The sequence below is a fragment of the Sparus aurata genome, chromosome 7 (genome assembly GCF_900880675.1).
Source record: "Sparus aurata chromosome 7, fSpaAur1.1, whole genome shotgun sequence".
NCBI classification, from domain to species: domain Eukaryota; kingdom Metazoa; phylum Chordata; class Actinopteri; order Spariformes; family Sparidae; genus Sparus; species Sparus aurata.
In genome coordinates this window covers 11178071-11200806 of record NC_044193.1, presented here as the reverse complement: position 1 = coordinate 11200806, position 22736 = coordinate 11178071, and the positions used below count along the sequence as shown (strand labels likewise).

At 45.6% G+C, this 22736-nt stretch overlaps 1 protein-coding gene across 1 annotated transcript in view; it reads left to right on the top strand.

Moving 5' to 3' along the window:
• The window catches only part of fgd (faciogenital dysplasia), a 61447-nt gene continuing 38711 nt past the window's right edge, over positions 1-22736 (top strand). The window contains exon 1 of the mRNA XM_030423240.1: positions 1-334. Within this exon, the coding sequence (XP_030279100.1) occupies positions 313-334 (22 nt within the window). The 5' untranslated portion in view covers positions 1-312. The remainder of the gene's footprint in view (positions 335-22736) is intronic.

Here is a 22736-nt window from a genome sequence, read left to right as displayed (position 1 = left end):
AGAGGAAAGAGTTGTGTGTCTGGGAGAGGGAGGAGAAAAAAGGACTACATGAAGGACTACAGTGCGCACACTCTGCGCACAGAATTTACCCGTCGCGTCCGTAGTGTGCGTGCGACTTGTGTGTGTGTGTGTTTTTTTTTCTTCTGACGCGAGCAGGGAAAAAAAAGGGCGCTGTGAAGTGGACGGGACGCGCTCCTCCGAGTTGAGTTGGGTACGCTGGCCGGAGCCGCCGCTGTCTGCCAGCTTCCCCGAGAAAAAAAGACCGGAGAGAGAGAGAAAGAGAGAGGGGAGCGGAGAAGAAGTTTGTGCAGGATGCAGGGGGTTTCAGCTACTGGTGAGTGGATCTCTCTCATAAATACATGACTTTTAAGCGCTTTTTCTTTCTTTTTTTTTTTCCGAGTGGCTACCGTTGCGCACAGGATTTAGGATTCTCTCCCCCCCCCCCCCTAAAAAAATGCCTTTGCCAGCTGTCAACGGGACAGCTGCGGGGGCCTCCAGCAACTCCACAACAACGCGCAGATTTTTGTCTTTAATGCTCTATCGGTGGAAGCTTGAGCTGACATGGCAAGAATTGGGAGCAGAGCCGTGCCAAACCCCGAAGAAGTGACCTCACGATTGCCCTAATTTCACACACACACACACACACACACACACTCACAGATATCTGCTTGGTATGACCGGAAATCACACACAAACCACTTTGAGAAGTTGCGATAAGGATGATTAGAAGTGGAGTCATCCATCCTCCTCCCTCCTGTGTGTCCACAACAGCCACATTGTCCTTATGGGATTTGAGTGTGTTTGGGAGAGGGTGTGTGTGTGTGTGTGTGTGTGTGCGTGTGTGAGTGTGTGTGTGTGTGTGTGTGTGTGTGTGTGTGTGTGGGTGTGCGTGTGTGTGTGTGTGTGTGAGTGTGTGTGTGAGAGAGTGTGTGAGATGCTCATGAGATTAGAGATGTGTTGAAACTGTCTGCAACTTTTTTGTTTGCCCGTCCATCTGCCTTGAGAGGAGGCTGGTGGTGGTGTTAGTTGGAGGGGCCGCCGCTGTGTTTGTGTGTCACTGTGTGGTTTCCTCTCTGAGCGTTACTTGCAGAGATATTTTTAATTATGAAATGCATCTTTCAAAGGCTCGACCACAGAATAACAGAAGGGGGGGCTCTTTTTGTGTGTGTGTGTGTGTGTGTGTGTGTGTGTGTTTTGTTTTTTCTTCCTTTTCTAAAGCGACCGCTCATCATTCGCCATGTCCACATCATCATTGTTTGAGAGTTGTTGCTGCGAGTTGCACGGTCATGGTTCCCCCCCCCCGAGATGACAGATCTGGGGCGTTTTTGGCTTTTAATATTCGTATCCACCGACACCCCACAATGAGCTACTGTGAGAACCAAAACCCAAATCTTGAGATCCTTCACGGCCCTCGGAATAAAGCGCAAAGCATGCAGACAAAGAGGGAATGGGGGGGGGGGGTACATAATAGAGAGAGTGATAGAGATGAAGTGCTGATGGGACGATATCAGGCTGCAGCAGAGGTGAGCTATGCAGAGAGAGAGAAAAAAAGGAGAGTGTGTTTGTTGTGAGACTCGGGGGAGGAATCGATCTGCCGTCCTCCTGGCTGACTTTTCTTTTTCCGGCAGTCCAGCAGTGTATCGTTTCTCTCCCACACACATTCATTCCCAAGGCCTTGCTGTTTTTCCTTTTTTTTTTTTTTTTTTTTTGCAGTTCCCTCTTTCTCTTCCACACTGTCCCAGATCAATCTCTGCCCCCTCATCCCCTGCAACCCCCTCCCCAACACACACACACACACACTCACGGCAACTATATCAAATGTTTTTCCTCTTCCCCCCCTTTCGACTCTATTCCTTCCACATGGGAAACAAAACCAGCCCGTGCACTCTCTATTGCTTATTTTTGTGTTTATGATGGGAGGGTCAAAAAGGGTTGCTCGCTCGCTTGCTCGCTCGTATCGGATCGTTGGGAGAATCTATTAAAATAAACCACATCACAAATAAACCGCGGCCGGATTGATAGCAGCGGGCCTGTCAGTTTGAATTCCGCCTCGATCCCTCGGACTTGTTTCCAGCTAAACTCCCCCTGACAAGTCTTTTCGCGCCCCCCTCAGAAGAAGCGGGTGTGAACGTCTCCTCTGCCAGATGCGGGACAATGGTGTGTCCCGAGTTATGCCAGCTAGATGCTCCGGCGTGGACATCCTAGGCCGGGGCGCTGTTTGGGTTATTTATTATTAACAAAAGCTATCGGGGCCTGTCTGTGTTTAACCGAGCCAATGTAAACATCTCCCCTCTGTGTTAGATAAACACAGAGCACGGGAGTTAGGGAGGAGGATGGTGAGAATATAATCTGCCCAGCTCCTCTTGTTCCCACTTTTCTTTTCTTTTTTTTTGTGTGTGTGTGTCTGCAGCTCAGATCAGATTCTGTCGCTCCCCCCTCACCTTTATGAACTGGCATTCGTCAGTTTGCCTGTGATGTCACGTCGACATCTTTCTGAAGCAGATGATTCCAGTCGTCCAGGTGGCGCTACGTCTGGAGAAAGTTGAGTTTTTGATTCGGATGAATGTGAAATTTACACGGCCACGCACAAAAAAAAAACACCAGTAGCATGAAAATAATGATGGAATGTTTTGAACTCCTTGGAAGTAAGTCTCCCTTTCCATATAAGAAAGTAAATGCGGTGGTGATGGCAGACACACATTTTCCACTTGCCGTATATTCCCTCTGTTATTATCAGTGCGAGCTCTTTCAGCCTCTTGATTATTTTCAGACATTAGCTCAGGGGCTCAGTAATTCAGCAAAGGTGCTGCGTCCCCAGCTTTAAACCTCTGGAACAGTTTCTCTGGTTAACAACAACCAGGCACAGTGGCTGCACAGAGTCACATCGAGGTCGCGTCGGTTTGATACCATCGCCTGTGCAGAGACAGAGAACCTGCTCAGGGGTGCTCGTGAACACAGAACTGGTTCAGTTTCTAATTGGGAACCTAATTTTGAACCGTTCGGATCATTCCGACCAAAAATAGGTTTGTCCTGAACCTGAAAATATGGCTCCCCGGCTAATTATCTTGACCTAGCCTGTCCTCCTTCAGGTCACCACGGTTTGAGAGATGGGTGTGTTGACTTGGCCCCTGTTTGGCAGAACCTCGGCTTGCTCAGTCTGTGACGTTCGGTCTATTGCTTGTCTGTTTGTCCAGGATCCCTCCTCTGCGGCTCTTCCATTTTTTTCTGTGCTTAAAGAAAACTTTTCAGGGGTGCTCCATACTCGAATCGAGGGGTCTGAAGACAGATGATATAGCTACAGCTTGTGAAGCCCACTCAGGCTATGTGATTTGTGATTATGGGCTATGTTGACTTGACTTGACTAGACTTAGCCAAAACCTCCCATGTTGTCCTTGACCTGAAACTGAAGTAGGTGTCTCACATTCCACAGGTTGTTGTGCATTGTGCATTGTGCCCCGTTAATGACGCATCTTTGATTGCAATGGCTCATCTCATAAACAGATGGAGACCTACACTGGTTCGTTAGATAGCAACACGGATCCAATCATCTTGAATGGAAACTAGAGTCAGAACTTTTTCAGTTTAAAAAAGGACAAATCTGGACAACCTAAACTAATGTTCACAGTCTAACATCACTGGCTTGGTGTTTCCTGTAAATTCATAATTAATGTCGTTTAAGGCTTTCATTGAAACCAACCAGTCACGTTTTTTGTAATTTCATAGCTTTGTGACTTGGGAAAAAGTACAGAAAAATGTGCACATGGGAGAAGTTAACCTTTTAAACTCATGTTTAGCCACGTGAAAAGGTTTAGTTTAACCCAAACCATGTTTTCCTAAACTTAACCAAATAATGATAGAAAACCGTAACGACACAAAAACTAATAACTTAACTTAGTCAAATAATATTAAGTGAAAAGTTTAATAAAATGTTCCAACTGGGATTCGATCCCCAGTTTCCAGAGTGAGAGTCCCGTACTTAACCACGACAGCTTGGTCATAATGCATCATTTCATTGCTGTTTCACTTCAAGATGCAATATGTAAGAATTGACCAGCTCTTGTAGTCATACTCAAAACAAATAGGGGGCAGCATGCTGGCTGCAGCTACTGTTAGCTAGTTCAGTTAGCCGTGCTTCTACAGTCGTGTTCCAGACTGGGAGCTCAAAGCAATGGAGTGTTTGTGTTGTCATTTTTAATATCTGTTTATGTGCAGGGACATGCTTCAACATGTTCATTAGTCTGCTTTAGACATGTTTGTAGGTGTGTCTGTTAGCTTTGGACAGAGCTAAGCTAGCTGTTCCCCCCTGCTTCCAGTCTTTATGCTAAAATAGGCTAACCATGTCTGGACTCAAGCTCCATACTTAGTGTCATCGTCTGTTAGTGTCGCAAACACCAGAGTCATAGTCCTCACCATAGAATGGATTAAGTGTTTCCAAATGACCCCAATTATACCTTTGGCAATTCTGTACTGGAGTTTCATGTTACGCATCAGCTGACACACTGACAGTTGTATTAAAAAAAAAAGGTGATAAGCTTAAATTGGCTGATGGTATCAAGATTTGGTTGAGCTTGAGCCTTTATCAGCGGAAGATCAGCCTTACCGCTAGTGTCAGTCAGCTGGTATCACTTAGCGCAGTGTTAAGCACTCAAACAAGCAACCTACTGTTGTCCTAATAGACGACTTTGGTGTTTAACTCCTCAAGGTGACCAACGGCCCAGTCACCCAACGACTCAGTGTGTTCCCGAAAGCATAAATCTCCAACATCCCCCTAAATTTCTCTCCTCCTCCGTTTCCCTGTCTCACTCTGTTTGGATGTGTGTGTGTGTGTGAGACGCCATGAGTCAGTTCCAGGGCCATTCAGAAGCTTCAGGCTCGTTGCCTGCCTGCCTGCCTGCCTGAGTGTCACATTGATTTTCCTAATGGTGGTCATGTGTGGGTCCTGCTGCTGCAAAAGGCTACAGCTAAAAAGGCGCTGCAGTTTGTGTGCATGCATGTGCATGTGTAGAAAAACAGGCCTCTGATGTGATTGACCTCTTTTCTGACAGGCAAGTTTTTTTTTTCTTTCTGCGCTGCACGTCCCATCTTTAAGTCTCTGCTGAGCTTTTGAATGGGCTGTAAATGTCAATCACTGCGTCAAGTTGTTAGTGTGAAGTGACTACAAGTCTACCTTAGCAGGAGATAAGATGGTTCCTTGTTAGGTTTGCTGGTTTAACGTGAGGCTGAAGTACAGCGAGCACTCACAAAACATGCATACAGTAGGAGGATGACTTTACACCGGATTTAAAAAATAACACTCTACCGACCGGGATTAGAAACTGGTTTGTTCTCATGCACTTCCTACTTTTATACCGCAGTGAATGGATTGACGCTCCTGTTCAGCAGGTTTTTGAGTTATGAGCTGGCACATTTTGACACAAGGTGTGTTTTGAATTGTGTTGTGGAGTTGTCACATCAATACACTGCTACAGCTCCTTGAAATTGTGATGGGCTACTATTAGCGATCAAAAAGGAGTATCGTCACGCTGACGGCACATTTCGCCACACCTAATTGTCTTGGGGATAGCCTGTATGATGTGTCACCGGAATGACCATACCTTTTCCCTTGAAGGGCCGAAACTTAAACTTAAGTTCAACCCATGGGTTTTGTTGTGTTGTGTTGTTGTCTATGGGTCCCAGCTTCTCTTAATTGACATGCTTCCTCAAATATTGCCACAACGAAGGGTCGCCTTTATGCGGCCTTTGTTGTCATTCGACATAGCATGCCGATGTTGTGGTTTCCACCTGTGACTCTAAAAACATCTCCGCCAACTGTTTGTGATGACATGGCTGTTTTTCAGGCGAAAATGTGATGAAGATTCGATAGGACAGATTGGACAGACAGGATGACAGTGACTTATCCACCTATAGATTGAGTTTTATTTCCCCACGTCAGCTGCCGGAAACAGCTGGCCTTGGTTGGTGCCACTTCTCTGATGGTGGTTTGATGTGTCCTGACCCCGCTGCTGGAAACTACTGCACTGAGATGATTACGCCGAGTTCTCTTTTTGAATTATTTTCACTGCATGAGACTGAAAATAAAACTGAAAGACTACAGTTAGTAGAAACCTTATCTCTGCTATAACCGTAGTCACAGTTGAGTGGCCTTGTTAAAGTGTTTTAATCTCTGTGATGCAACGAACAAGTTGGTGTTTTAAACAACTGACTCATCCTTCAGCGGAAGCTTACTTTTAGCACCTGTGACGGGACTGTCAAGTTTTTTTTTTCTATGCCGAGCTGAAGTGTGCAGGCAGGCGTTGGTGCTAACAAATTGTAAGAAATGGGTAGAAACAGCACTGACCTCATAACCACATGAGAAGATCACACCGACACTCGGCAGCTACAGCAGAACTCCTCATGAGCTGAATACTGTCTGGTATTAGGATGTTTCTGTTCAGAGTAGCAGTCCTTCCTGCACAATATGTTTATACTGGAGGTCTCTTGGCTTATAGTGGGGTCTGGCTGACACACACACACACACACACACACACACACACACACACACACACACACACACACAAGGCGGAAGTGACCTAGTTTTCCTAAATGGTACCAACTGTTGAGGCCTTCTAGAAATGGACAGAATTACTTGGTGTCACCCAATAAAGGACTGGTATGTTAGATGTTGAACCAAAGAGGCTAAATTAATATCATCCTGCTCATCTAGATAGAGTAAGTTTTATGTAAGCCAGATGCTAGTCTGGAAAACTTTTCAGCTTCTGAGTGTGGGCTCGTCGAGGATCATTGACTGACTCTCGAGGTCTAGAAAAAAAACAAAAAAAACCCCACCAAATTCTCCGTGAGATCTGATAAAGAGATCAGTCAGAAAGTTCTTTCACACCCTACAAGTCTCTGTTTGTGTCTCGGTCGCGGGAGGGGAAGGTCAGTTCCTCCACAGTCCTCTGTGTCTGTCTATATCTGTGTCTCTTCTCCAGTCTGCTGTCTGTCTGGATTGGACCTACCCTGATGAGGGGGATTTTCCTGGGAAAGTCATATGGAAAGAAAAAAAAAAAACTGAGCCTTAATAGTAAAAGCATGTTCCATTCTATTTCTCTCCCTTTGTGTGTGTGTGTGTGTGTGTGTGTGTATGTGCATTTTATGAGTCGAGCTCCTTCTCTTGCACACTGAAGGCATTGTGTTTTTCCTCTCTGATCATCAGAAGAGCAGGCTCTCTGGAATCAGGGCTTCCTGTACACACTGGGGTAAGGCAGGGAGGAGGAGTAGCAGGAGGAGGAGGGAGAAAGAGCCAGGTGGAGGTCAACTCGAGGTTAGACGGCGGTGCTGGTTCATAGCTTTAAAGGTGCAATATGTAAGAAATGACCAGAATTCGAAAGGTAGCTCCTAAACTATGGGGGGCAGCATAACCGCTTACTGCTGCTTAGTGTAGTCTAATGCTGTAGCTATCTTTGGCTGTTAGCAAGTAGCTCTTTAGCCAGTGAGCTAAGTGGCCCTATTAGCTGATGGAAGTGTGCCTGGACCTCAACTCCACAAGATGGGGGGAGTCACCAAGGTCAGCAAGGCTCAGTCAACCATCTGGACACTAGACTGGGACTGATCGCAGCCACTTAGACAGACAGATGCCAGTTTGAAGACAGTATGGTGAGATTTCCAGCAGCCCTGATCAGGACGATGACTCTGGGGTCAAGAACACCTGGTAGGCACAGGAACAGAACCTGTTATTTTCAGCAACAGGCAAGAACGTTGTTTAATGTTGGAATGACTGAAAAAGACTGTTTCCCCCTCCTATATGTAAAGCACCCTTGGGTCTCTTGAAAGATGTCATATGAAACTAAGATATATCATTATTGTTAATATTATTGAGTGTATAGTTAGATTCAAGGTTTATTATTTATTGTCTTTCTGGCAGAAATTGGTTTCCATAGATTTCTCTGTAGTATAAAAGTCTCACAGAAATGCAGCCAAGCTTGTTTTCTTCCCACAAGGTTACTTTATTTATGTGGCATTCTCTTTATGAGCAGGATCCACGGCTGTGCCTTCAAGGACACTCGTGAGATTTGAGAGTCTGCTGCTGGAAAATTTTCAGCATTAATAAGACAAACACGTGTGAGTTTGTTCATTCAAGACATCCTGTAACAAAGCAGCAACTATAGATGTTTAAAACAGTTATCCGCATGCAGCTGCATTTCCTCGTGCTGATGATGTTACTCTGACAATGAAATCAATTACCCATCTCAAATCTCCATGAGTTGACCACTCACGTACCGCTGTGAAACTGACACCAGCGGCTGCCTGGAAGGACGGAAATCAATCTAAGAACTGCTATTATTGTACGCTGTGGAAGATGGTCGGCTCTAATGTGAACTACATTCGCAAAAATCTGGCGTGTTCCCGTTTGACTTTTCATCCTGGATGTGTTTCAGCTCCCTTTTGCCGCTCTGCTTATCGCCCCAGACACTCACCGCCATTCGCATTCACTCACCTGATGGAGCCATAAACCATGTTGTAAATGTCTTCCTAGTCTGGCTGATTGCAGCCAACAAAAGCAGCCTGTGTTGAATTCTCCACAGTCTCTCCCCTGGGTGCCCTCCCGCGTCTCCACCCCCCCTCATGATCTGCCCCTCTGTTGTCATTAACCATTGTCTGTCACTCTCCTCCTTCCTTTTCAACCTGTGTGTTTTTGTTATAGAACAAATCCCACAGAGATAGATAGATTTTCCTTCTGAATCATAATACTTGTGTCTTTACACATGGTAGGTTACACACACAGACACACAGACACACACACACACACACACACACACACACACACACACACACACACACCACTGACACAACTGAGACTCAGTTCTTGTCGGTCAGCTGGAAACTCTTCCCTGCTCTATTCTCCTCAGCCCTTTTCCTCGCCACCAGTCTTAGCCTGACACAGATTAGCTCCTTTTCAAACGGCACAGCTGTTCGAACACTCATTCATGAGGCATCGCCAGAGAGTGAAAGTTGCTTTGTTTGCAGCCGTTTCTGTATTGTATAACGCATGCATTTTATGGTCGCCATTCGACAGTCAAGCCTGAGTTAACATATGGCAGCACCGCTGCAATTTAGTGTTTTGATTGGGGAGAGATGCTGCTGTCAGTGGAAAAAAAGTTTTGTGTTGTGATTTACTGCAGATTTATGTACCAGGACTGAACTTTGAGCAACATTTTTACAGTCACTCATAAAATGCTGACATGTTGATAAAAGAGCAGAAGAAACAGATTTCCTCTGTTTTTATTTAGTCCCACAGTCACATACACATTGATTTTGGAGTTTCTGCTGCTCTGCTGCTCTGCTGTGTGTGCAGCAGTTATTCTACCACTAGATGGCACTGTTGTGTTATTTAGTTCTCTGTAAAACCAAGCAGCGGGCCGGTAGAGAGATGAGATTATGACCCTCTCTTTAGTATGGGTTTGAATAAATAATCCCTGCAGAAGTCCCGCAGGAGTGCACTTTACCATTCTGAGGGTTGCAAAATAAATCTGAGGGATTGTGAGATGATTAAGGGATAGTAAAGCAGAAAAACGTAGTGCAGCAGCCGTAGATTCTGTTTGTTTTTCCTGTCCACAAATCTCGGCTTTGTTCCTGTAAAATACCCGATGAGTTAACTACTTCAACCCATACAAATACTCAAAAGAGCAAAAACAAAAGAAAAACAAATGCAAGGAGATGTTACCAAAATCGGTAGGAAAATAGGCAATGGGGGAATATGAGAGCTTCAAGTCAGCAATTCATGATATTTGATTATCAGCAAAATATGCTTAAAACTCTTAGAATGGCACCAACACCTACTGGAATACATTAAGGTGAGAAACAAACAGTTTTACTGCATCAAAGCTTCAACACGTGTCTTTTTTTTTGGTGAAAAGCAAACCAAAATAAGGTCATTACCAATCTAATCTTATGACTCATTGAAGTCTTGAATCCGTAATATTTCATAGTATTTGAACTTTTATTTGTGGGGGACACAATGGGCAAGCCGTGCCTTTAACCATAGTTGAGGATTTGTCTGAATAACTGGAAAGATGAAGGCTTGCTCTCGTGTTGTTTCACCATAAATGAAGAAATCAACATACAGCAGGACTGTGTGTTATCGCCTGACATCACTGGTAATTGAAATTGACCAACTTGTCCTGAGTGTCTTTATCCCAGTTGGATCTGGTCGATATTAGCCTATCCCAGATCCATCGGCGTATATGTTTTTGATATCAACCAATATGAAAATATTTTGGTTTTAATGAACACAGAGCAGAAAATGATGCCCAGGGTAATTTATAATCATTAAAGTGAAGTTTACTGTTCACTGATGTCATTTTAGGCCAAAGTTACTGTTAAACTGTAAAATATTCTGCCACCATCACATATTTTTGTGTTTGCGGGATCGATGCCAACGGTGTCTGTATATTGGCTGATATACTGATATTGGAATTTTTGACATGCTATTACAGGTGTCAGCATATCGGTTTAGGCTCGACCTCTTTCATACCCAATATATAAGGTTAATTGTTTTCTGTGCTCAGGTCACCGTTAGCACTGTCTGTGCACAGTTCCGGAGCTGCTCTCATTCTGGGTGACATCGAGGTGCTTCACACTGAAGGTCACCCTGGCAACAGCAGGCCGACTCCTCTCCTTTCTCCTATTATAGTCTGCACTGCCCGTCAGCCATTTATCATGCTATATACTGCTCTGCCTCTGTAATGACTTTGTGAAACAAGATAGCACCATTCACAGGAGCGAGATCTGGCCTTAATGCCTTAATGGCTTTACGAAAAACAACGCACCGGTGAGGTGACTTGCTCTTTTCGGCATTAGCGGAGAACCTCCGCTTACTGATGTTAAGATGCGTCACCTGGATCCTCCTTTTGTTTTAGGCCGTCGCCCTGGGATTTGAACTTTATGAGCCTCTATGGCAACTGCACCACCTTGCCCTCTCCCAGCAAGCCTTGCAGCAGCCACAGCTCTCATCACAGGACAGTCATAACACCCAGCGCCTAATGAGGAGATGAGAGCTACATCCACACAGATGGATCCTGTTCCTGTGGCCCGCTGTGGATTATCTTCCTCAAACAATCATTGTGGGCTTTCAGCGTTTTTTTTTTTCTCTCTCTCTCTCTCTCTCTCTCACTCATCGAGGCCCTGATTCACTAACAAGCACTTCATTAGATTTACATCGATCCTGAAAGGTCAAAATGCAATAAAACAACAAACTGCCTCAGGCTGCTTGGCATCTGTGTTTTAGTGCATGGACGTTGCTGTGTGTGTGTGTGGGTGTGTGTGTGTGTGTGTGTGTGTGTGTGTGTGTGCGCGCGCATGCAAGCGTGTCAGCTGAATCCCTGAGAAGTCCGCTCTCTGTCCGCTGCTTTCACACGCCGGGAGCTAAATTGCTCCTTCTAAAAACATCATTGTTATATGAAATGCATTTACAGTTGGTTGTTAAACTGCCATCAGTCAATGCGCAGCTCCTCAAAGTTGAATGATGAGCCTCGTTAAGCGAGGACACACACACACACATATGCAGGCCTTCTGCGCCATGCCTCCGCCGCTACGTCTGTTTGTATTCGGCAGGCGATAAACAAACACAACACGGCTAGACGCGCGTCAACTTCCTCTAATCGATTTGACAGCTGGGAGAGTGTGCCAGCAATACACTTATAGGTGCAGCACTCAGAACTACAACCAGCTTCTTCAACCTTGTTACAATAAGTAGCTTGTGGGCTTCTGTGAATGACACTCAGTAAAGGAATTGCATCATCGTTGCATCCTTCCCAGTGAAAGAAATATGAGCAGAGTGCAGCTCTCAGTTTCAGTGTTTGTGATAGCCGAGATGTCTGAGGCATGAATGTGTGGACTCATTCACAGCTGGATGCTTTGGATGTTTCGCATTCTGCCTTTGCTCTCGCTGTTCATCTTGTTATTGTTATGTTGAAAGTCCCAAAAATGTGTTTTTTGTCTTGTTCCGTCAGCTGAACAGTGGTGTAGAATGATGTACGTGCAGAGATTCGAGAAAGCTTTTCGCACATTCACTGCTTACTCTTCTCTGGCCTGAAGGGGAATTTGATTTTCGGAGGTCGGTCTACAAGCATGATTTGTGACATCACAAATTGCTTGGAAGCATTATTTCAAGACTTTAAAAAAATGTGCTAAAACTATCAACAGAGTGTGAAGAAGCAACAGTGTTGACGTTATGTCAAAGATGTCTGCATGTACTGTGTTGCAATGATGACTCCTGAAGTTAACATGCTAACCAGCTAGCCTCTGCCCATCCTGTCCTGTGATACCACTTTGTACCACAAGAGGCGACAGTCTGATAGCCCCCGTAGTTTCAGTTGGGAAATGTAAAAACCTAAATGAAAATGAAATAAACTCACATAATGTCAAGAAAGGAGACATTTTTAAACAGAGTAATAAAACCATACACAGCATCTGATTTCAAGATCACTCTTTTACCAAACTAGACTAGCTTAACTACTTTGTTAACTTATTGGAAAATACCCTTCATACAAACTGGACATGAAAAAATAAACAATCTTTGTTTGTTTTTCCAGAATCACATCTGGTTGAGGTAAGATGAGAAGCTATCCCTGCTCTAAATGCCATTTTCACCCACTGCCAGCGTCCAACTCTTTCTAGGTCCTCTGCCGCTTTATGCCTCTACTGTCCCCACCTGCCGCGTCTTCTTGTCCACGAAGTCTTAGTTCTTATCGTCGCTGTAAATTGCCTCCATACTGAATCCTTTGGCTTTAATCTGGCGTTTGTTGTACTCAGAAGCTGTGTCCGGTCCCAGTCTGGTGACTAGGTCGGAGGTTGCTGTGTGGACAGACTACTGTCAGTTAATAGGGCCACTTAGCTCCACAGCTAGCAGAGGTAATTGCTAATGGCAGCTGGTCACAACAGCCAAAAATAGCTACAGCAACTAGTCCAGTGTAGCGAGCAGCAGTAATGGGTTATGCTGCCCCCTTTGATTTTGGAGCTACCTTTTGAATTCCGCCCATTTCTAAGGAATTACACCTTTAATACATGTGTGGGGATCTTTAGATTATGAGCATGTGACTCCAACCGCCCCTTAAAGGTAACTGTAGAGTGAAAGTTGTTGATGATACACTATATATATATATATATATATAAATAGGACATGTTGTAGATACCATTGTTGAACAGTTTCTATAGATGTCCCTGCGGAGGAAGCTCTGCTAGTAAACACATCGAGAGTTTAAATTGATGTCTGTTCGGCGAAGCGTTGATCATTTTTCACACTGCTCTTTTGGGTGTGCTTAACTTGCCAATGTGTGATCCATCATGTCGCACCGCTGCTGGTGACAAATACCCTGGTGTGTGTCCCCTGCTAGAGACATTACAAGCAGACACACACACACACGTTCATCATCCATCACCTGCTAACCCCCCCCCCCCCACACACACACACACACACCTTTTCTGTCTTAATCACAAATCCACGCTTGTAATTTCATCTGCGGGTGTTCTGCATCGATAGATAAGACGGAGACAAAAAAAGCGTAGAGGATGTGTACTGTAAAGGTTGTGTGCTTGCATGCAGAGCGGGGGAGATATTTGTGAGCTTACCTCTAGCTGAAATTAGCCGCACTGCATCACCCTTAGTCCACTTCTTTGACCCCCACATGTACACTCATATTTTCATTTCATTTTGTGCCAACCTTTCTCCTCACTTTAACTATTTATTTTTACCCTCTGTGTTTTCTCTTTCTATCTCGGCCACTGCACAGTAATCTCTACTGAGCCGTGCATAATCACAGGCCATCTGGGCGCTGTAGGGAGAGATGAGCCGGCAGCTCGTCAGATGACCGAGCCCACTGTGGGTGGACACACACTCACGTGCTCACACTCACACACACACATACGCGCGCACACACACACATATAGATACGCAGTCACACCTTTGATAGTTACAAACTGTCACAGGGATGTTCACTTTCGTCACACTCTTTCACGACCGCGTTCAAGGACATACACAGCAACCGAGCGAGGGAGTGCGTCGTAACACAGCGGAGATGAAACAGTACCACGTTTAAAAACCCATCACACCTCTCTCACACCACTTAATGATGTTCGACGAGGAGAATATTGCACTCCTAAAACCAGTTAAGCACAACCGAGCAGAAACACATTTCTGATGGCTAGATCTCTGAAACCAGCAGAACAACGACCAACAAAACATGATTGTCATTTTGCACGGTCCAGTCGGTCTTTGCTTTATACTGAATACAATAACCTGACCTCGACACAGGGATCCAATTAAAATAAAAAACATGTCTGCTGTATTTATTTCCCCCTGTTTTTTATTATAGCTCCGCTGTCTCCTCGGAGGGGCTGATTAAGATCATTACTGAACTGCTGACAGCTGGTTCTTTCTAAAACATTCCCCTCTGGTTTGATAGATGAAGCAATATGAAAAACAGATTATACAATAAAGATGTCTGAGACCCTTGTAATTATATTCTAATGATTCTACTGAGTTTTGAAACGCAGCACATCAGCAGAGCTACTCCCCGCAAGCATGTAATGAATTAAAACAAAGAGCAAGTTTGCACTGTAATGCCTCCGAAACACACACAGTATCAAAGCTGTTCGTCAGTAAGTAGTCGCATTTGGAGCGTTGGGCAGATGGAGGATGGACAAATAAAGAATATATCATCACTCTAGTAATCTTTGGGCAACTACTGTACAGCCAGGGCTGCAAAATATGTTGTTTCAGCATCGATATTGCAATAGTCGCATCGCAGGAAGTGCAGTGTCAAGTAAGGCAGTCCTGGCCATTTTATGATATGCATTATGACATAGTAAAAGGCGTTTTGCGACAAGCTGCTAGGCTAAAACAAAGCTTACCTGGTCACGGCTCACAAAACTGACATCCATCTGTAGGAAGGTATTCTCATCTCGAAGTGGAGAGCCTGCAGATAAACGCCATACCCAATGCGTTATTTACTCATGTTATGTTATGTCCACTTATCTTAGGTCCTTTGTCTTAGGTGACATTCAAGTGAAACGATACGGCCGATATCAAATCAGATTATTTTGTACGTGCAAGGTTTTTTGTTTTTACACATGGTACCTAAAGAGCAAAGAGGAGTCTTTTTTTCTTTTTTCACTAGTATTGTTTAGAATGTTGAAATTCTGGTATCTTGACAACCTTAGTATATGCACAGTTATTATACATGTATGTATAGTTATTCTGTCAAAAAAATCTCGATCTTAGAGAAAAAGGGGGAAAAAAATGCTGCATCAATTTGTATCAAGAATAATTTTTTCTCTGCGGCTCCTTGACTTTGTTTTGCTCTTAAAGGACAAAGTGTCTCATTTTCTCCTCCCCAGCTTTACGTCTCTTCTCTTGCTTCCTGCTCTGCAGCTACCATCTCCTCCATGCCCCTGGGCCAGGCACCCTCACACAGCATGGGACCGGTGTAGAAATAGCATTTCCAGATCTCACCACCGGCAGCCAGCGCTGCTCTAACAGAGCGGGATAGCAGGTCTAGCGCATCGCTTTTCTGTCGGGTGGGGGTAACGTGGATGCACGGATTATGCCAGGCTGTAGCCTCTTTGTAATTCAGATAAGACCTCTCTCTACTCCAGCAGATAGGTCTAAATATTAATAATGAATTAAAAGATTCTCCTCGGGGTGAAATATTAATGACTTCTTCATCTTTAAAGAGAGGCGTCGACTCCTTAGAGAGGGAGGATGGCAGCGTGCTTGTTAGAGTAATTCAAAACATCTCTTTGATTTTTAGCTGTTTGAGGAGTTAAGGTATGGGTGGCTGTCAGGGTCAATAATTGAGCTGGCTGATACTTGGGAATGGCCATTGAAGATGCTTTTACTGAAGGACGAGCGAGGAATACCAATTCAATCTGACACTTAAGAACATCTGTCTTCATTCATAACTATCCTCTAACCTTACTTCCCTCTGAAAGCTCTAATTGATCCCTCTATTGAATCCTTGAGAGTGCAGTTCCCCTCAGAGAAAGCTGATCCGCGGGCTTAGTGAGTCAACGCGAATGTGTGTCAGTAAGAGAGGGAAGACTCCAGCTGCATGAACCGTGTCCTTCCTCGACCTCTATCTTCTGCCGAGGTTTCGTCTGGATGTTGTGTCTCGCTTGGCACGGCGGGACCTTCAGAAGACGTGTGAATGTAAACGTTATTCGTTTTCCCAGCTAAGGCTTGTGTGTGTGTGTGTGTGTGTGTGTGTGTGCGTGCGTGTGTGTGCGTGTCATCCGAGCGCTAGTGTGTGGATTTTATTCATCGGCTTGCATGCACGCCCGTGTTGTCTTTCTGTGTGGGGGCTTTTTGGAAAAATCCCAGAGTTGGGTCAACATGCTGTGGAATGTGAATTGTCTCCATGACAACAGCCCAGTGTCCTCCTTCCGGCTTTCATCCGCAGGGTGCATGCAGAGGCAGCCCGAAAGCAAGTGTGCCGTGTGTGGCATCAGCCTGCTGATTGATCTGAGTTATTTAAGAAAAAGAAGACTTATTTATTTATGCAGATCTCTGTACCGAGTCCCCTCTGACTCTTAACTGGGCTAAGTCCATGGCGTCTCCGCAGTCTATCATATTTAGCACAGTCCTTTTGAGATCCAGCTGACAGAACTTTGGCAGGCGCTCAAACAGCGTCGATGCAGCGTTTTGCATATTGTTGACAGCTTTGTCACGTATGTGTGTGTGTGTGTGTGTGTGTGTGGAGCCTTGGATGATGAACCGTGGCGCAATATGCTTCAATTACTGGACAAAAGAAGAAGGGTACACAGACACAAGATGTCTTGGCTGTGTCTTGTCGTCTGACCTTATTGTTTGCTCGAAAATGGGGAAAGAGACACAATTCTGCAGGTTAAACATGAGGCGGTGAGTCTTTTTTTCCATCCCGTCTGTCAACCGTCTGAGTTACACATGGATGGAAGGGACTGTTTGTGTGTGTGTGTGTGTGTGTGTGTGCGCTGATCCCACCGGGGCAGATGTGTGACAGATGCCCTCCTCAGGTCGGCAGAGCAAGGAAGATTTAGACTAGCGTTGGTCGTCACTACTGCGGCGGGATTGTGTGCGATGCGGACGGAGAATAATCACGCCAAGTTTTCTTCCATGCGGACAGATGGAAAGAGATCATCGGTGTAATTAGTGAGAGTGGTGAAGGGTGACAGAAGGGCAGGGGAACTGTGCCAGCGTGGTACATTTTCCTTCCACCCTCCAGTCGCTGTCAGTGAACGCATCTCCATCTCAGTGGGCTTATTCCAGGGAATCAAAGCCCTCCGGTTGCCTCCTCTTTGAGCGGCGATACCCGCCTTACACGCCGCTTAAAAAAAAAGGAGCTAACAAGATGGCGAGAGGTTCGAACATTCCTCTCTAACCCACAGCACGCATTCCTCTCTTTAGTGTAAAGAGGGGGCACGAGCACCATGCCTCATTAGATAACCCACAAAAGGCTCGGCTCTATTCTTATTTGAAATTGGTTTTTTCCCCCCTTATTTGGATTGCCCTGCGGGGCTGCAGCAGCACAGATTCTCTATCTCGTCCTTTTCCCCCATGTGAGAATATTTCACCTCAGCATGTCTTCCGCGTTAAGCAGCCAGTGGAGAGCAGCACCTGTTTCCCCCCCAACCGTCCAGCGCGATGCATAATTCACTGTGTCGAGAATTTCAATCAGTTCGGCAAGAAGTGCCCGGCCATAAGCTCCTGGAGGTGTTGTTATTGTCGATCCTTTCGAGAGGATCAATCGGGGCCCGTTTTCAACCCACTCCAAACCGCTCTCAACATGATATTTAAAGCCCCTTCGTTTCCTGAATCTAAATCGAACACAGCCCCCCCCACCTTTACATTCTCCCTGTCTTCCGCCACTCTCCTCACACCCAGCTTTAAAGCCCCACATTTCCTTTTGGAGCCGGGGATATTCTCGCAGCGTTTCCATGGTTATCGGTGGCATTCGTCTGTGGGTTCAGAGCCGGTGTCGGGAAATGTCACCCCGTCTTTCAGGCCGATGTCACTTGAAAACTATTGAGGGAAGGGAGGGGGGGACACCAGGAGATATGGGAGAGGAGGGGGGTAGGGGGGTTGTTGTAATTATATGTGCATATGAAGAGGGTTGTAGCAGCTTGGGCGCGTCATCCTGGCAGCTTTTGTGATCCACATGTCTGTGGGGGGAAGTGGCACAGAGACACGGATGTACTCCACAGAGACTCGTGTTAAAGTGGCTCCCCCGAGGGATGCAGCAACATCCATTATTTACACATCAGAAATCCAAATTAATTTCTGGGGAAGCACTGCCGATGAAGTGATCAGTCGATTCAACAGTAGCTTTTTTTTTGAGGGTGTAATCTTTTCTCCGTTTTTATGTCGTCCACACATCAGAAATCCAATTTACGTGCAGGAAACTATCAGCGATAATCCCGATAACCGAATGCATCATTTGACGAGAAAAAAAGTGCAAGTTTCAGCCTCTTTCATATGAGTATTTCCTGTCTTTAACAAGATCATGAATGAGTCAGTCGGCTTGCAGAAACTACGATGAGCACTGTCTGGTCATTTCTGATTTGTATTACAGACTCAAATATGACAACCGTTAGCTGCAGGATTTAAAAAAAAAAAAAAAAAAAAAAAGACCAGTGAACTTAGTAGCGTGCTGTGTTTTTCTGAAGAATTTCCTCCGAATCGTTCCCTCCCCTCAAACTCACTCATATCCTCACACACACACACTCATGCAACAACTGCGCAGGCACACTCACTGATACTCACACACACTTCCCCCATCTTTCATTCAGCCACTTCTTTCCCTCCTCCACTCTTCTCTCTCTCTCTCACTTAACTCTCCCCTCCCTCTCCATCTCCTGGTCCCCCCCCGCCCCCCCCGCCCCTCCATAGCGGGCCGTCATTAGTTTCCATGGTGACAGTTGGGCGGCATTATTGCCGGCTGAGAACTGCTCCTGGGCTCCTTTCAGCGCGGCGGCAGCAGAGGCATTGTTTAGTCCACTGCTCTGAATGGTGCAGGGATCAGGACGGGGAGAGAGAGAGAGTGCAGGGCAGGAGGAGCCCTTTTTTTTGGGGCAGGGACAGTGCGTTTGTAGGGGGTGAGGGGAGGAGGAAAGAGGAGGCGGGGGAGGAGGAGGAGGAGGAGAGAGAGAGAAGCAGCGTGGTGGTGGTGAGAGAGAGAGTCGATGAGAGAACAGGAGTAGTAGCAGTAGCAGACTCGTGCCGTCTCCCTGAGAGAGCTGCTAAAAAACATCCAGGCTCCTCAGACAGCCTGCCGGACTAGATCGGGCTTTTCACTGGGCGCTTATGTCTGCGGAGACGAAGGGATCTACTGAGATTTCAGACAGAGTGGTGAGGACAGGAAACATCGAAGGCAGATGGCAAACTGAGTTGAGCTGGTGAGTTAATAACGCATCATCGTCCCTAAATCCTAGGTCTCTATCTGGGCATGAACGCGAGCAATGTGGACTGTGAAGATGTCCTCTGCCTTTGCTTTATTTCAGTCTGTGTATGAGTGTGTGTGTGTGTGTGTGTGTGTGTGTGTGGCAGGTGCTGCTGCCTCACAAAATGCATGTGTTTTCCTACAAACCGAACCTCTGTCTGGGTTATGTTTGGGTGTGTGGGCTCGCAGCTGTCTGCTGAATGTGGGCTAATTCTCGCTTGCTTCTGAAATATAAATGCCAGGCTGCATGTTTTATTGAGGATGTACATCAGGGGCAATTTTCTGCTGCCTTGATTCCCGGATTCCCTGCAGTGTGTGGGACAGCGTACGTGCCTTTTTTGGGTTCTAGTTTGTTTGGTTTTGCCCTTTCATCTGCACTACAGTGCGTAATTAGGAATGAGAGCTGAGCCCTCTGGCTTCTTGAACAAGTGATGTGTGGTGAGTAATGTAGTGTGCGGCGAGCAGTGCCAATGTTCTTTCAGCTCAATGCCCCCCTGCGCTGTCTCTCCGATGAAACAACACTCGCGCACACTGTTTTCCTCCAACCATTTTACGACTTTTAAATCCATAAATGCTCACTAAAGGAGCGGCCCGCGTGGTGTTTGCTGTGACCGACGCGGTGACGACCACTCCGATGCTCAATGATGTCATCACAAGGCTGCATGACCTCGATGTCGATTGATGATCTGAAAAGCACTTAACCGATCACGCAGACACCTCTGTGTTCTATCAGTGCTGGTATGTTCATGTTTGTATTCAGTGTCTCGGCGCACTATAATTTAGCTGACTGGGGATCTGTCTTAAGGAGCGGGGAGTCTGAGTGTTTCCATGACGACCGGCAGCAGCTGTGTGAGCCGAGCCGAGTGTGTGGCAGACACAGTGGCATTGCCTAGAGACTGCGAGACTCTAATCAACGACCTTTTGACCCAGATCAATGCGATGGTGCTGAGCCAAGCAGCCACAGGGTCTGGCTGACATATATATACTGTAGTACCACGCCGGTGTTGTGCAGCTGCACAGCTGCTTACATTTCCTGGATCATCGCAGGCTTCGCTGGCGTCAGAGCGGTCTGATCCTCTTAGATTGGTGGGAGTATTAGTGTGTACAGCCTTCTCACATATCAACGTAATCATGACCATTAGATGGATTTATTTTAAGTGTAATTAAAGTCTGACCTCCAAAGCCTGAAGAATCAAGAATCAAGACAATCCAAGCCTCTGCTGGTAGTGGGAGCCTTAATCTTGGTGTCCTTGAAGTGGGGTAGTTTTACGTGTACAGAGGATGGACATAATCAGAGAAATGCCACATGAAAAGGACTGAGAACAAAGGAAAATACATTTTGAACTGCTCATACTGGCTTTACCAGAGTCTTACACCCATTAGCTTTTACCACTCAAAGCATGCCTAATTGTCAGAGATCAAATTACCGATGCTTTGCTGCAACAGATGCCTCGTTCTTTAATTTTCTGAGGGCAGGCGGTCTTTAAGCAGACACCAGCAAAGAAAAATGGTGGTCAACATTGAAAAATGGACTGAATCAGCACCTCTCAACACACACACTTCATCGCGAGCTGTCAGTCAAGCCATAAACACTACACGCTGGTATTTATGTTCGGGCTGCCGTATAGAAGACTGCCTGTACTCAAGGTCGGCACACAAAGACTCACACAGTAACCTCGTGTGAAAGGCAAAATCCAAGAACCCCTGGGCAGTGGAAAAAGTAGTGAGTCATGTTTCACCCTTTTTCCTGCGTCTGGACAGGTTTAGTTTTAGAAAGAAGAAAAAAAAAAAAAGCCAAAGGAAAGGATGTGTTTAACCCACAATGTCCACAAGTATTTAATACAGGGGTGGGTCTACATCTGGGAGGGTTACGTCTGTCTTAGAAACTACATGAAGCTGCTGTCAATGTATTTCCATTATTTTGTCCACCCCCTGTAAATATAAACTCATCAAAGTCATGCTCATGGTTTTCTCTTCAACCCTTAGCTGAATCAAGAAGAAGGAAGTTCTTTATATCGGTCAGCGGTGCTGGAGAACTTGCGGTTATAACACAAACAGAAATACACACACACACACACCACACACACACACACACACACACACACACACACACACACACACACATGCAGATACCACGTTTAATAGTCACCCCGATTAGTGTACTCCACCACCCTGGTAATTATACCCACAGCTTCCTCTTTATCCAGGGCACCTGGGGTCTTCCTCCACTTACAGTCGGCGATGGTGTTTCCTGTAGTGTTGGCATGATAATTGTAGTAGTCAGCGTAAAAAAAACAAATGTCAAGTGATTAGATAATGATGGATCAGCACGCCGCGGCCGCTGTCTTAACCAGGAGAGACAGCGTTTGTTTTAGTGTCTTATCTGGCCGTCTAAACGCAGCACGGGTTCCTGTCCGACTTTTTCTTACACTTTCAGTTTGAACTTTCGGTTACATTCTTCAGGTTGGACGAGGGGGGCAAAAGTGTTTTTGTGTGTTTTCCTCGCGTCTCTGCGTGCATGTGCCTGTGTGTGTGTGCCTGTGTGTGTGTGTGTGTGTGTGTGTGTGTGTGTGTGTGTGTGTGTGTCCTTTTTGCTTCTCCATTCAGTCTGAGCGGGCAGTCAGAAAGTGTTAAGAGCTCTCTTATCTCCGCTGAAGCATGTGTGTTGTCTTTGTAAGAGACTTTGGCACCAGACGGGAGGAGCAGAAAAAAATCTCACGCAAAACTTGCGCGGTCACAACAACACCGGCTCCTCTCAGACTAATATCCCACACACTTTTTTTTTTTTTTTTTTAACTTCTGGCCGTTTGCTTCTAATTGTAGCTCCCCCGTTTTTAAAACCCTCACTTCAAAAGCTTACAGGGCTTCGGTGTTCATGCTGGAGCTGTCTTTGTAGTTGTGTCCTACTGCTCTAGAGAGGATGAGGGATGGTTTCCAGAAGCCAGTAACAAGATATTTAATGAATTTCTGCTGCAGGGCACGGTGTGACTGCACGTACACGTGTGCATGTGTTTTTTTCATGTCTACGTGCTTGTTTGCATGCACCTTTTAACAGTTTTTTTTTCTTTTAAATACATATATAAATTGTCCTTTAGGGATGTTTGGCTGGATAATCCCTTCCTGCCACATTCACTTCGGGGGAGAACTTTTAATGTCTCCTCGTAAAGTAGGAAGTCAGTACCTGTGCGCACATGGAGCAGCTCGCTGTAGCTGGGGAGCTACCATAAATGGTAAATTTCGGGACAGTAAGCTGTTCTTGGTGATCTCACAGCTTTTATAGTTCAC